This window comes from Rhinatrema bivittatum, chromosome 11, assembly GCF_901001135.1.
Source record: "Rhinatrema bivittatum chromosome 11, aRhiBiv1.1, whole genome shotgun sequence".
NCBI lineage: Eukaryota > Metazoa > Chordata > Amphibia > Gymnophiona > Rhinatrematidae > Rhinatrema > Rhinatrema bivittatum.
In genome coordinates, this window is record NC_042625.1 from 16,353,898 (window position 1) to 16,368,224 (window position 14,327).

At 46.9% G+C, this 14,327-nt stretch overlaps 1 protein-coding gene across 1 annotated transcript; it reads left to right on the top strand.

Annotated features, from left to right (window-relative positions):
* The first annotated feature begins 5,528 nt into the window (after window positions 1–5,528).
* LOC115073103 lies at window positions 5,529–11,612 on the top strand. The gene is made up of 3 exons (XM_029571266.1): window positions 5,529–6,104; window positions 9,082–9,229; window positions 11,411–11,612. The coding sequence occupies exons 1-3, from the start codon at window positions 5,648–5,650 to the stop codon at window positions 11,610–11,612; spliced, it is 807 nt and encodes a 268-aa protein (XP_029427126.1). The 5' UTR covers window positions 5,529–5,647.
* The last annotated feature ends 2,715 nt before the right edge of the window (window positions 11,613–14,327 follow it).

Sequence of the window (14,327 nt, forward strand, 5' to 3'; positions counted from 1 at the left end):
TTAATTGGAGCGGACTGGAGGAAGCCTGATTGCATCACTGCACATATTTAGCAAAAAAAATCCCCCTCTGCGTGCCAGATGCCATCGGATTTTATAACATGCATGTGGCCATGTGCTACTTTTAAAATCGACCCCTAAGGATTTGTTGATGTTGGTCCATGCACTGGTTTTGATCAGATTAGATTATTGTAACTCTCTATATCACAAGTGAGTATAAAGCAATTGAATGGTGCAAAATATTGCAACAAGGTTATTTATTGACAGGGGCAATAAAACTTATTACACCAGTTTTGTATAATCTGCTTTGGTTGCCAGTAAAGGCTAGTGCATATTTTAAAATTGTTCCTCTAGTTCACAAGTGTTTGTACCTTGGAGTTTCGCAGTATCTTGTTGACAGACTGTATCCAAATACACCGGGAAGGAACTTGCCATCTTTGCAGTGGGAGTTGTTATGGTGGCCATCATGGGAGAGGGTTAGATGTTACTAGGAAGTCGGTTTTAGTTATAAGGGGCCAGCATTGTGCAATTCCCTTCCACTGGAATTGGGGAAGGAAAGCGGATATTATGTTTTTAGGAAGAAAGGCCTGGTTATTTGAGCGTGAGTTTTGGTCCATGATACTTCCCTCTGATTTAGTGGGAGGTAGGAGTGGTCGAGAGGATGGGTTTGCATCTGTCAGGTGGAAGGGATGTTCATGGGTTGAGGTGGGCATGGTTGTGGGGGTAGAGGAATTGTTATTCATTTTATATTTTGATTGGGCCCTGCTCTGTTTAATTATGAATAGTGGGTTATCAAATTTGAATGAATGAATAAAGAAACAGTGGAATATCTGATGTCATATTTAGTAAATATAAATAAAATATTTAAGTAGGAAGAGAGATCCAGATAGCTCCATAATGTAGCTTAATGATAAAATAGAAATTCCTGTACAGGCAGGAGCGTGGTAATAAAGCACTGGGATAACCTGCATGGAGCAGCAGTTAGAACCCTAAAAGACACAGGATCAGTGGATATCAGAGTTCATGTGAGAATTTGTATGTAGTGCATCTACCCAAAGTGGACCAAGCACTCCTGGGCAGCCTGGATGTGCCATTTTGGTTTTTATCTGCTATTGTTTACTGTGTTACTATAGAACTAAACCATAACATAAGAATACTTTCAGCTGCTTTCTGTTTTCAGTAAATTCAATGCACTAGATAGAATACAGCACAAATTTGTAAATTTATTACACAAAAACAAAGGAGTGGCTTAGTCATTAGAACAATGGGTTGAGAACCAGGGAGACCAGAGTTCAAATCTTACTTCCTCCACTGCTATTCCTTGTAACCTTAGGCAAGTCACTTTATCTCCTGTTGCCTGAGGGTAATAATTCTTTGTGGGGGGAAGGTAGGTGGGGAGTGGAGTGAATTGGAGCGAATGCCCTGGGTGCCATGCAACCGCAGTAGCTCTGCCCCAGGCATCATATCCTCTTCTAGAGCACTAGCTGACCCAGAGTTTCGGTGGCTTGTGCAGCAGTGAAGACCACTCAACAACTCGAGGAGCCCAGAGCCTACACTTCCAGATTTGCTAAGGCCTGGCATCAGGTACCTACTTAGATTGTAAGCTCTTTGGGACAGGGACTTGTATCTGAATTCTAATAATTCTGTTAGCTACCTTGAGCATCATTTGGAATGGTGAGCTAAAAATCCAAATTATTACTTTCATTCAGAAGTTATAGTATATTTTAAAATGAAGCATGTCTTGACAAACTAAAGAGTAGCAAATCACGTGGACCAGATGGTATACATCCCAGAGTGCTGAAAGAATTGAAAAATGAAACTGCAGACAATTTGTAAGCTATTATTAAAATCAACTGGAGTGTGGTGATCCAGAAAGCTACAGACTGATGAGGCTGGCAGCAGTGCTGGGCAAAATGGTTAAAAAAACCAAAATGACTGCATAGAGATGGTCATAGCTGAGATAAAGCCAACATGGATTTCACCAAAGAAAGTCTTCCCTCACCATTCTGCTACTTTTTTTTTTTTTTTTTTGAAGGTGTGAATAAATGTGCATAAAGTTGAACCAGTTGATATAGTGGATCTTGATTTTCAGAAAGCAGTTGACAAAGTAACTCATGAAAGACTTGAGGAAATTAAAAGGAAGCAATTTTCTATTGTGGACTGAGAACAGAAAGCAGGGCTAAATGGTCAATTTTCTTAATGGAGAAAGGTGAATAGGGATCTGTACTGAGCCTACAGCTTTCTAACATATTTATAAATAACCTAGAAATGGGAATGAGTGAGGTCTTCAAATTTGCTGATGATGCCCAATTATTCAAAGTTGTTAAATCACAAGAGGATTGTGAAAAATTGCTGTGAGACTGGCTATACGAATGCCAATGCCATTTAATTAGTCAGGTATGTAGGGAAGAGCAGTCCAAATTATAGCTTCATAATGCAAGGTTCCACCCAGGAAAGAGAGGGGCAGTAGGGCCTATGCCTAGGGTGGTAAGATTATGGGGGGGGCAGCAGGTTCAGTAAAGATTTATTGTTGGGCTGTGCCGAATCTCATTTATCAGAGAACAATTCTCAGCTTCTTGATCTAGCTCTCCCCCCCCGCCCCCCCTCCAAGACAAACAGGAGGGGAAGTGGGGGTGAGCCTGTGTTAGACAGAGCAAAGGGGGAATCATTTCTGGGAGGTTAGGAGATCATTGGAGAGGGAGGAGAGCAGCTGGGGATAAGTTATGTTTCTTCTTATATTGCTAAAGTATTGTTTTGCTACTCTCTCTCTACCTGCCCTATCCTTTCTCGCTGTTCTTGCCCTGCCTACCCCCTCCCTGTTTTTTGTATTTTCTGCCTGCTTCGGTTTTTTGTAAACCGGTGTGATATGTCCTATGAATGTCGGTATAGTAAAGGTTCCAAAATAAAATAAATACAATAAATAAGAGGATAGGAGTGTATGCCTGTGTGTAAGAGAGAGGGGAATGGTGGAAGAAGGTCATTGTTAGGGGTGTGCAGGGATAAAATTTGTTTTCATTTTTCAGTTCGCTTTTGCGAGTTTTTTTTTCCCCCAAGAATTTTTGTTCATGGAATGTTTGATTCGTTTCAGTCATGTGAAAAAATGTATCAAATATTATTTAAAAAAAAAAGAACCCAAAAAAGAAAACAGGGCCTCCCAAGGCTTCCTGCTCCCACTACCCATCCCTTCCATCCAGAAAATGCCAGGGCCAGAATCCCCCCAGCCCCCACTTACCTGATCCGGTGGAGATCTGCCTGCAAGGCCATCAGCCTCGATGCCTACACAAGGTTAGCTGCCCACGCCTCGCAGCTTCAACAAAGGCATCCCTCTTCTTTCTTTCTTCGTAAACTGACACTGTCCGCTGAGGTCGCACTGGAAATTAACTCCGGTTGCATTCACCCCCAGCAGACAATACCCATACATCAAATGGGCGCCGTCCGCTGGGGTGAATGCGCTGGAGTTAATTATTCAAAGCTGTGCCTGTAGAGAAGAGCAATCCAAATTACAACTGCCGCATCCTCAGCCCTAACCAGGTCGAGGCTTCGGCCTGGGCCTAGGCCTCACAGGCAGATCCCCCACCGCACCCACACTTGGCATCGGGTCTGGATCTGGGTCGAAGCCCAGCATTGTGAGCCTCCCTGGTGGCTTCTTCGGATACCCAACGGATCAGGTTAAGTGACATTTTTCTGGGGGTTCAGGTCTCGGCTTAAGGCCCCAGTGTCGGCCCAGGCCTAGGAGAAAACCCTGAGTCCACGCTTGAGTGTAGGCTGCAGCCCCTGCTTTGGGCCTCGGCCTATGCCCCAGGTGACACTCCGGCCAAGGCCTAGGCCTGATGCATTCTTTTTAAACAAATGGAAGAAATGAGGTTTATTCAGTCGTGGGCCCTCAATTTGTTTCAGGGCCCCTCAAATTAAATGAATTGCCCTTATTTGTCACCTTTGCACATTTGTTTAAATGAATGCACATCCCTAGTCACGTATGTATGCGAGGGAAGGGATTGGTGTTTGTGTACATGTCAGACTGGGTGGATGGTTAGAGTGAGGGGATGAATGGGGGAGTAGGATTGAAACACGGTAAGGACACCCCTCGCTCCTTGCAATTCAGACCCTCCCTTCCTTGATCTCATTCTATTTCCCAGATCCTAGAACCTCCCTTCCTCTCCCATCTCCTGGAACCCACATCCCAACTCCTCCTCCTTCCACCTTCCGTTTCTCAATCCAGAACCTAACCGCTCTCTCCTTCCTGCTCACCCCCATCTCCCAACCTCCCCATCCCTGGCTCGCTTTCCTTCTCCTCCCAGCCCTAGTCCTCTCCTCTCCACCACATTCCTTATCTCCTCCCTTCCTCGCCCCAGCCCTAGTCCTCTCATCTTTATCTTCTCCTTTTCCCCTGCCTGGGGTCTGCTTCCTGTACTGATACTTGAGATCCCTTTTTGTTTTCATCCAATAAAGAGAAAATAAATTAGAGCCACAAGCAAGTCTGGAAAAATATTTCTATAACGTAGTATAAAAGATGGAAATGTTTGCCAATTCGCTTCAGAATTTTCAAATTTTTGCCTCTGAACCCCCCTGAGCAGCTATGGGAGAACTGAGACTTCTTTAGACCTTTTGCTCCCCATTGTCCAATCTTGGTGAGGGGAGGGGGTAGAGAGCAACAGCAGTAAGTGTGCCCAGGGGTGGCAAAATCCTAACTCTGTCACCCTGGATAGTACATTGCTCAATTTGCAGTGGCAGCCAAGGAAGCAAATACAATGCTAGGGATTATTAGGAAAGGCATGGAAAATGCAACCGAGAATATCATAATGCCACCGAGGCGTGCAGCCACCCCTTGAATACTGTGGCAATTCTGGTCACCGCATCTCAAAAAAGAGATAGCAGAACTAGAAAAGGTGCAGGGAAGAGTGCCCAAGATGATAAAGGGCATGGAATGATTCCCCCACGAGGAAAGGCTAAAGAGGTTACTTTAGGGCTCTTCAGCTGGGAGAGGAGACAGCTGAGGGGAGATTTGATAATTGTCTACAAAATAATGAGTGAAGTTGAATGGGAAAATGTGAATCCATTTTTTTACTCTTCCAAAAGTTCAAAGACTAGGGGGACACTCAATGAAGTTGCTGGGGAATACATTTAAAACAAATAGAAAATATTTCTGCACTCAATGTGTAATTAAGCACTGGAATTAAATGCCAGAGGACATGGTAAAAGCTGTTCGTGCAGCTAGGTTTAAAAAAGGTTTGGACAAGTTTCTCAAAGAAAAGACCATAGGTCATCATTAAGGTGAACATGGGGGAAATCCACTGCTGCTTATCCCTAGGATAAGTAGCATGGACTCTATCAACCTTTTGGGATCTTGCCAGGTACTTGTGACCTGGATTGGCCACTGTTGGAAGTGGGATATTAGGCTGGATGGACCCAGTATGGCAAATCTTATATTCTTTAATCCCAAGATTATTATTGGTTTAGAAAGGCTTGGGTCCTTCGTTTACATAAGTGACAGGGGTGTGAACAGAAGTCATTCTTAAAAAACAAGAGCCACATTGTTAGGTGATTTTAGACCATCAGCGTATTCTGTTGGGGCTTTCAGAACTGCCTTTTTAAAAGCTAATGCATAGGATCAGGTGTTGCTGGCCGCAAACTCTCAGCACAGCAGTCGATCATGGATCTGAACACCATTTTCTGCCTGATGTGCATACTGCAAGTAGCAGGGAGTCGACATTTGTACTCTGGAAAAGGAGCGGCTATTGGTTTTTCTGAAAGCAGAGGTGAAACTGGAGAGGAGTCCCTGAGCAGAATGGACTTGAGAGCAGAGGACACGGAGGGCTCCCCTCACAGACTGAGGCAGAGGGTCTGGATTGAGGGACACGAGGTGCTGGGATATCAGAGGTCCCAGTGCATCCACATGAGCCAGCCCTGGGTCTGGGGTCACTTGGGCCTCCTTGGCCAGCAGATGAGCTCTTCCTTCAAGCTCAGGCTCCATACAGCGCCTTCTGGGCCCACCAGGCCAGCGTTTCCTCAGCAGCACCTGTTCCAGTACATCAGGACGATCTACAGCTGCTGCAAGCTCGGCTTTGCTTGCAGGAAAGTTAAAGGACTACAGGGAAAGATAGAAGTGGGTAAGTAGACATTGCTCCCTTGATTACAGAAATGGTAGTTTATTCTTAGGCTTTTCGTATTGATAGTTTACGTTCATATACTTCAATTACCATAAGTTAATTTGAGGTATACTTAAAGTATGCAATGTAAATTCTCTCTATCCTATCCTGTTGTTTACTGATCTGTGTATATTTCCAGGGTTACAGAAAAACTGCATAGAAGCTACTGAAAACCAAAAAAAATCCAAACAATCTCTCTTGGCCTCTTTTTGTCTAAGATCTAATGCCATCTGAGTCATGAGTTGGGTGTCCTTTGTTTGTTTATTTATTTTTACTTTCCACTTTTTGCCTCTTCAAAGCAGACTGCATTCAGGTACTGTAGGGATTTCCCTGTCGTCCCCCCCAGGGCTCACAATCTAAGGGAGTCATGCATGAAGAATTTTTTCCCACAGACACAGAATGGGAGAAAACCTTTTGAAAATCAGGCCCCTAAATGTGTCCGTGAGGTAACCGAGGTCACAAGGAGCAGCAGTGGCTCCTAGCCCGCTGCTCTGACCACAAGGCTAGTCCTCCACTCCCTTCTTGGCCTTTCCACTGAGATTCAGGACCTGTGGGAGTCAGGGATTTAATATCCTGCCACTTGACCCGACTGGGGGCCACAAAACCATTTGGACCCGGTCCTAAGCAGGAGGCTTAAACATCTTGTTTGAAAAAAGAAAACAACCCAAATCTGTAAGCAGTACTGGAGCTGGGATGCTGGGCTCCATGGCTGTTTGGTCTTCCCCAATCTGCCTGTTCTCATTTCCTAATGTACTGGTTCACAATTAAGAGGGATAACGAGGCATCTCCCAGGTTACGCTTGATTCAAGCACCGTTCCATGCAGTGCTGAGCCCCACAGAATTCTTAGGCTCTGCTGGAATTAATTGTGTAATGTGCCACAAATATTCCGTGCCTTAATTTGCCTTACCTTTCTCGCTCATGCTGTTTTATTCACCATTCACTACTGGGTAATGGAACAAACAGTCCTTAATTTGACAGGGAATCGAAGTTCGTTTCTTTTTTTTCTTTTTTTTTTTTGAACCAGAAAATCTCATTCTAGACTCATCTTGGGTGACTAAAATAAGGACCCTGAGGACTGTTTTGCCAGCAAAAAAAAAAAATCACTAAAATGCCACACACAGCCCAAGAAACATCTATACTGATTGTTTTAGTATTGCTGTGCTTCTTTGTAATGAAACAGTGCCCCAGTCATAAAGGCACTGTCCCACCTCCTTTTGTTCCCTTTCCTGGTTTCCCTGTGGTAGTAAAATGGTAACTGAAGGCAGAGAAAGACCAGATTGGGCCATCCAGTCTGCCCAGTTTCCACTTTGGGTAGATACATGTGCAACCCAACACCTGTTCCTCCCCTCTTTCTCCTCCTCAGAACAAGCTCCTGCTTGGTTTGGCCTACATAGAAGTAATTTAAATTTTATGTAATTGCTACTGAATAGTTTATCAGCTCAATGTATCCTCCAGGAGCTTCTCTCTTAGCAGAGCCTGCTATTGATATTGCATCGCAAGAAATGCTTCAGATCTGTATTAAATAAATACCTGAAGATATGTAAACTGAACAGGCTGACTTTTTGAAAGCAGCCACTTTTAACTGCCAGTGTGTCGGAGCTCGCCTACATTATTAAGTTACCAGTCCCACCTAGGGCCCTGATTCACTGATTCTGTCAGGCCGATGCAATAGGATGCGCATTGCAACGGGCGCTGGTACTGAGCGCTCATTTTCCTAATGCGCGCACAGCTGCATCCCCTGGGCGCCCGACGCTATATGTGAATGAGGGGGCTGCGTGAAAAAAGGATGCACTGGGGAAGACTTGTGCGTCCCTAGCGCTCAAATGCACGGATAAAACGGATGCGCGCCCACAACTGCAATGGGCACGCATCCGTTTTTTTCCGCTTCAGGCCGATCTCGCCCCTTGCCGTTGTGCGTGTATATTGTGCATGTAAAGTGTACGTCTAGGATTTATTTATTTTTTTTTTTTACATCAAGCCATTGCATTATACCTTTATTTTTAAACACCACAACCAGCAGATTTAAGTGTCGCAAAACTACTAAGCAGCAGGAACCACAGAGGATATAGCATTTTTACATTTCTCATGAGCCCTGGACTTGTGGATTGACTTAACGCCACCTCCAGGGCTGGAGTTAAATTTGCTGCGTTAAAAAGTGTGTGTTGGGTGCCCGGCGATTTTCTGCCTCGGGGGTAATAGCTAATAACACTCGTCGCATGTAAGCTAGATGAGGCTATCAGCTGTGCAATTGTTTGGGCGCGCGTTTTGGACGCATTGATCTCCTTATTGCATCAGGTGTTAGTCTAGCGCGTCCAGCCACGTGCACATCTGGGCGCACTTTATTGCATCGGCCCCTGTGTGTGTGGGAGGAAAGACATGGGGAGAATTTTGAAAAGATTTGACTGGCACAAATCTTTGGAAAATTCCCCCGCTTTGACTAAATGCCATAAGGTTCATAAATTCAGCCAATCATGGGGTCATGATTGGGAAACCATGGTTAGCTGGTTAGTGTCAATTTTCAGTGCTCACCAGCTAACTTAGATGCCTAAAACTAGACAAATTAATTGCAGACGTAAACTGATCAAATTTTGATGGGCTAGATTTAGGATAATTTGCAGTGACAAACCTAGTCTATTAGGTTCGGCTGAAATGGGTAAAATGAATGGGTTGCCGTTATCTTGTCTGCCCAGTGGCTCTTTGAAAATTGACCCTCATTAGAGAATGAGGCCTTTAGTTCGCCGAGACTTTGACATTTCTTGTTTCTTGGGTTGGTGGCTTTTAGTTTCGGTCTTATTCATAGGTTTCCTTTCTGTTTGGTTGTTTGCTTGGCACTGCCTTTTCACGTGCCCCATGCTCCTTCCTACCCAGTGCTGCTCTTTTCAGACCTCTTGAGCTTAGGTCTGATCCTTTGTCCTCATCTCTCCCTTCCTTTGTCAGATGACGAGGGGACGAATTTGGAATTCTACATAGATTCGGACATCCTCGGCCTGTCCATCCTTCGAGCAGAGCTGCACCTGGAGATCTCAAACCCTGACCACATAACAGTCACCCCAGTTCTGAGCACCTCTGCAACCAGGAGCACAAGGTCAGCCCATGCCGTGTTACATGTGCACTCGTTCTAATGTTATAGTGAGATAATGCTACGAGATTTCAAAACAAACATAGCAGCCCAAATGGTATCTCAGAATTGTGTGCGCTACAGGATGACAGCGTCGGTGCACTATGTTATAATCATTTATTGCTGAAAAGTATTAAAATCCACATTATATTAATGCAATCCAAAAGCTTGCTGTATCTTTACAGCCATGAAAAAAGTTTGAAAACCAGCACCGATCGACATCAACGTTTTGGCATTACAGTCTGCCTTGCGGGGTGGCTGACTTTTGGCCTAAAAAGATAGAATTGCTGAATTTCATAGATCTCAGTCTTCCCAAGGGTCGCTGACTCATCTGCAGGTGAGGCCTCTGAGAAGTGGTAAAGCCCAGACCTTGTAGCTGCTTTTCAACGGAAAACCACTTGTAGTTTCCCCTCAAAACCACCCATCACATCTGCGCCCACAAAGCAGCCTCGTATATTTGCATCTGATATTTTTACTGGCGACCAATCAGGGGGAGGGGAATAAAACAGCGCATCTAGTTTTGAAAATCAAATCTGCAGGTGCTGTTTTCCTCTCTCCCTCAGTGGCTATATCAGGAGTGGCCAACCCCAGCCCTCAAGAGCTATAATCAGGCCTGGGCTTCAGGACATTCCCAATGAACATGAATGAGACAGATGTGCATACGATGGGGGCAGTGCTAGGAAGGGGGTTTTATTCAGGATCTGTATATCAGTGGTCCCAGTTTACATTGCCATGCCCTGTACCTTGAATAGAAACAGAAAAAGTGTCCACAAAATTTAAACCATCATCTCTCCCCCAGGAATCAAATGAGAAGCAGAAGACTAAAGGGGCTGGGGGAGGGGTAGTTTCCTACTGCTACTGCTGAGCTTCGGGTGCACTCAGAGCATTGCAAACCAGCAGTAATAATGATTACATAAATAGTTTCCATCAGAGCAGGCACTGTATAAAACTAGCATGCAAAACGGGAATGCCAGTCAGTGTTGCCCATGGCAGCTTCATACTGCAGCTTCAGGCTCCACACGGGTGGCGCTGCCAGGAATCTGCACGTAGGGTTCTGTTACCCTTTTTCACTCTTCCGCCCCCGTCTAGCACATCCATCCATCCCAGTGACAACTGTTGGCCAGGCTTCCTGGGGAAGGCAGTAGGGGGACAGCCTGAGCCTGGCCACTAGGTCTGGCCTGGAGAATGCCCGGGCCTTCCCCAACGCTCTTTCTACTCCCCTCCCAGCTAGGCTTGAGGAGGAGGATGGGCCATGCCTGGGAATCATGCCCAGATCCTGTGCATGGCAGCGTGCAGCGGCCAGTGTTAGCAGGATACTATTCAGCTAATGGGGACGCTGTCTCACTGTGGATGTGTTGTTAACTGCTGGTAAGTCCCATGCATTGTGCTTTGACAGAAAATATCAGGAATGTGTGCAGCCAAGAGATGATGTTTCACTAGCAGTGTAAAATAACGATGATCAACTATTCAGCAGGCCAATTAGCGCTTTTGGTATTTTTTTTTGGCCTTTTTCTTACAGCTCAATCAGAACCAGAGCTGGGCTGCTGATATTATGAGCCTTCATTGACAACTAGCCAGGAATTTCTCCCCCATTTCAATAGACTCACCCTCCCACTGTTTCCTCATTGCAGCCGCAGTGCTGCTCCTGGAATCCTGTATCCGGCCACCAGGTGTCGCCCTTAACAATGAGCAGGACCAAACCTTCAGCCTTGCAGTGTACTGAGCCTGCTTAGATTAATGTTAACTGTTTTAGTTTTGGTGGTGTTTTCTATTCCCAAAAAGCCAAACTCAGGATAAGAAAGTAAAAAAAATAATAAAAATCTTTTTTTTCTTTTTTCCTCAGTCTCATTCCCGTGATTTTCCCCATTTTGATTTTTATTCAAAGCATGAATAGCCTTATGCTGCATCATTTTACCTCCCCAACAAGAGAACATGACTGCATGAAGAGGGACTGCGCCACCTTTCTTAGCCTGGATATATTCAGCGCTATCTGCTTAGGGGTTGCCGAGGTCACAGGGGAGTAAAGCCCTGAAGCTCAGGCTGGGCAGGGGGAAGGAATCTGCTGAAAATCCCCCCCTGCTCCTTTTGCTAGAGCTGAGCAGCTTCACATCGCCTCTCTCTCTCTTTTTTCTCTCTCCTGTTGAACAGTCACTTAAAACTGGCACGAGCTGATGTCTCGGACCTGACCCTGGACGCGACCTTCCTCTTCCACCTGCTGCAGGAGGCCGGCGGCACGAGGAGAGAGATGAGTTTAAGCTTGAACTGTATCGTGAGCCAGCACCCGGTGCCTTGTGACCACCATGGGGTCGGCCTCCTCGGAGCCCCCTTCATTGCCATCCTGTACAAATGAAGCTCGGGGGGGGGGGGGGGGGGGGGGGGGGGGGGGGGGGGGGGCAGCCTGGTCAGGGGGTCAGGGGGTGGGGGAACAGTCTCTGCCTGGGAAGGGTCACGCCAGGTCCTAGCAGAATCAGAAAGTCACCGCCCGTGTTTGGCATTTTTCTGATCCTTGTGTCCAAATTATGCACTTTGGTCCTAGACTGTAAAAGAGGTATTTATGTGTCAAAAATATTTGTAAATATATGTGAAATGTCTTTTGTGCAGTCTATTCATTGTAAAATCTTTAATTGAATTAAAAAAATTTTTTTAAATACATAATCCTAATTAAGCTAAGGATTCCCTGCCTCTATTCCTATCTTAACATGTGTTTCTGTCGAATTCTGTTTAATGCTAGGTCTGCACATCTGCTCATGGCTCCTCCTCGCCTTTTCCAGTTTCCTTAGGTGGGCCTGGGGCTGGGGTCATTGCAAACTGCCACCAAGAATCCAGGCCCAGATCTCCCACTAGCAAGGGGGCAGCGAGGTGAAACGGGCACCGCCTCCTCCATCCTGCCAGCACCTTCTCCCGCTCAGCCTGAATGGTGGAGGCCCCTCCACCCTGCCCCCTTGTAGACCAGCAGCCCTCAGATCCAAACTCCAGCCTTTAACTGGGCGGGGGTGACAGGGCTCGGAGGTACAGGCTGAACGCTGAGGCACCAGACAGCACATCTGCAGCGGGAAGGACCCTCACCCCTGGCTCCCACATCCTCCGGGGGGTGTTTGGGGAAATCCCTAACCCCGTGTGCACAGCCCTGGCTCTATTACTGCCACTGCCACTGCCCCTGGATGAATCAGGGCCGAGCTCCAAGCTGCTGCTATGGCTGTGAAAGGAGCGAGGGCCCAGATCCACGTCCCCAGGCCTGAACCCACCAGCTCAAACGCTTTCAAATATGACATTGCTTGCTTTTATACACCAAGGGGCAGATTTTATAAAACTACGCGCGCGTGTACTTTTGTTCACGCACCAGGCGCAAACAAAAGTACACCAGATTTCAATAGATACGCGCGTAGCTGTTAAAATCCGGGGTCGGCGCGTGCAAGGCTGCCCAAAATCAGCAGCCTACACGTGCCGAGCCGCGCAGCCTGCCTCCGTTCCTTCCATCGCCCCTTCTCCTACCTAACCCACCCCCCCTACCTTTGTTGCATAAGTTACGCCCGAGGCAGGCGTAACTTGCGCACGCCGGGCCAGCCGCCGGCGCACCATGGTCCGGTCCGGTCCGGGGGCTGGTCTGGAGCCCGCAGCCATGCCCCTGGAACGACCTCAATGACGTGCCCGCCGCGACACGCCCCTGACACGCCAGCGATGATGCACCGGCCACGACATGCCCTCAACACGCCCCCTCCAGGAAAGCCCCGGGACTTACGCGCGTCCCGGGGCTTTGCGCGCGCTGGCAGCCTATGCAAAATAGGCTCGGCGTGCACAGGGGGAGTTTGGGGTAAGTTTTCGGGGGTTACGCGCGTAACCCTTTGAAAATCTACCCCCAAAAGTAATGTTTTTTTTTTTAAATTAAGGTACACGGCCATGGATTGGCCACCTGCCAATCTGCAGCCCCCATAGCAGAATGCCTTTGGGGTAGGGGGCGTCCCTCCTCTCTCCAGCCACGGTCGCCTTGCTGCTTTGCTTCAGAGATGCTTACAGCAACCACCAAGCAAAACCCAAACCCTGCAGCAGCCGTGGTCCCCATCATTCTCCAGCGTGGGGCACTGTCAGTGATTAAATATAGTGCAGGACCAGTCCAGTGCCCCCGCTCCTCACCTGCTCCCCTCCTTTCCTCTTTTATCCACCTCTCCTCCAGTCCACTACACACAGCCCCACAGCCGATACAGAAAATCAGTGAAAGCGGCAGCTTTTCTCCTGCAGAGATCCTTCTCTCCCCCATTCCTAACTCCTCCCGCTGCTCTTTCCCTTCTACTCATCTCTTCCTCCTCCTCTGTGCTCGGTCCTCACCCCTTTTACTCCCTCCCCTCTTTTCTCTCCTTATTCCCCTCTTCTCCCTTTTTTTTTGCTGTGCTGTTCACCCCCTTCTTCTGTTTCATTTCTCCCATTTTCTCCGTTTCCTCTGCTTAAGAGTTGCCTGCCTATCGCTGCCTTTAAGGCTCTTGGAGGATTTTGTTTAGGTTACGCATAAGACAAGCCACAAATAAATGCCAGACTTGGAGCTTGCTTTTCAGAAATTGTCAACTTTTAAAGTGGAATTATAACCCCTACCTGTTTAGCTCTTCCTTTTTTTTTTTTTTTGAGGCTATTTTGATTCAGCGAAATCTAAGGCCTGGCCCGTCTCCAAGCCAGCCAGGCCCCATTCTCTCAGGCAGGCAGAATGCGGGATGCTCGTGTATACGTTCTGAGCCCCATGGCCTGGAGCTCACAGAGGGAATGCAGCAGAGTAAGTACTGATGGGCCTCGCGCACCCTGCCGGAAAACTCCACCTCAGAGCAGCTCACACCGTGCTTGAACTTTTGCTTTTAGCTGGAATAAAAAGAGGTGGGCCCAGGACTGTGTTTAAACAACAACTGTACATTTGGGATTTTTAAAGGCTGGTGCAGTATTTTGCTCCCTTTTTACCACCGGCAGAACGAAGAGGTGCAAAATACACAAGACAATTTTGTGCCCCTGTCTGTTAGAGGCAATTTCCAAAGGGAAAGCAGCTGCATTGGTTCCCTCTGAATGGCGACTGCAAGGTCAACCTGTA

Excerpts from the sequence above, each read along its gene's own strand:
- LOC115073103 (XM_029571266.1), top strand. The coding sequence starts at position 5,648 with ATGGATCTGAACACCATTTTCTGCCTGATGTGCATACTGCAAGTAGCA. Across the intron at positions 6,105-9,081 it reads ACAGGGAAAGATAGAAGTGG|ATGACGAGGGGACGAATTTG; the intron begins GTAAGTAGACAT and ends TTCCTTTGTCAG. Across the intron at positions 9,230-11,410 it reads TCTGCAACCAGGAGCACAAG|TCACTTAAAACTGGCACGAG; the intron begins GTCAGCCCATGC and ends CCTGTTGAACAG.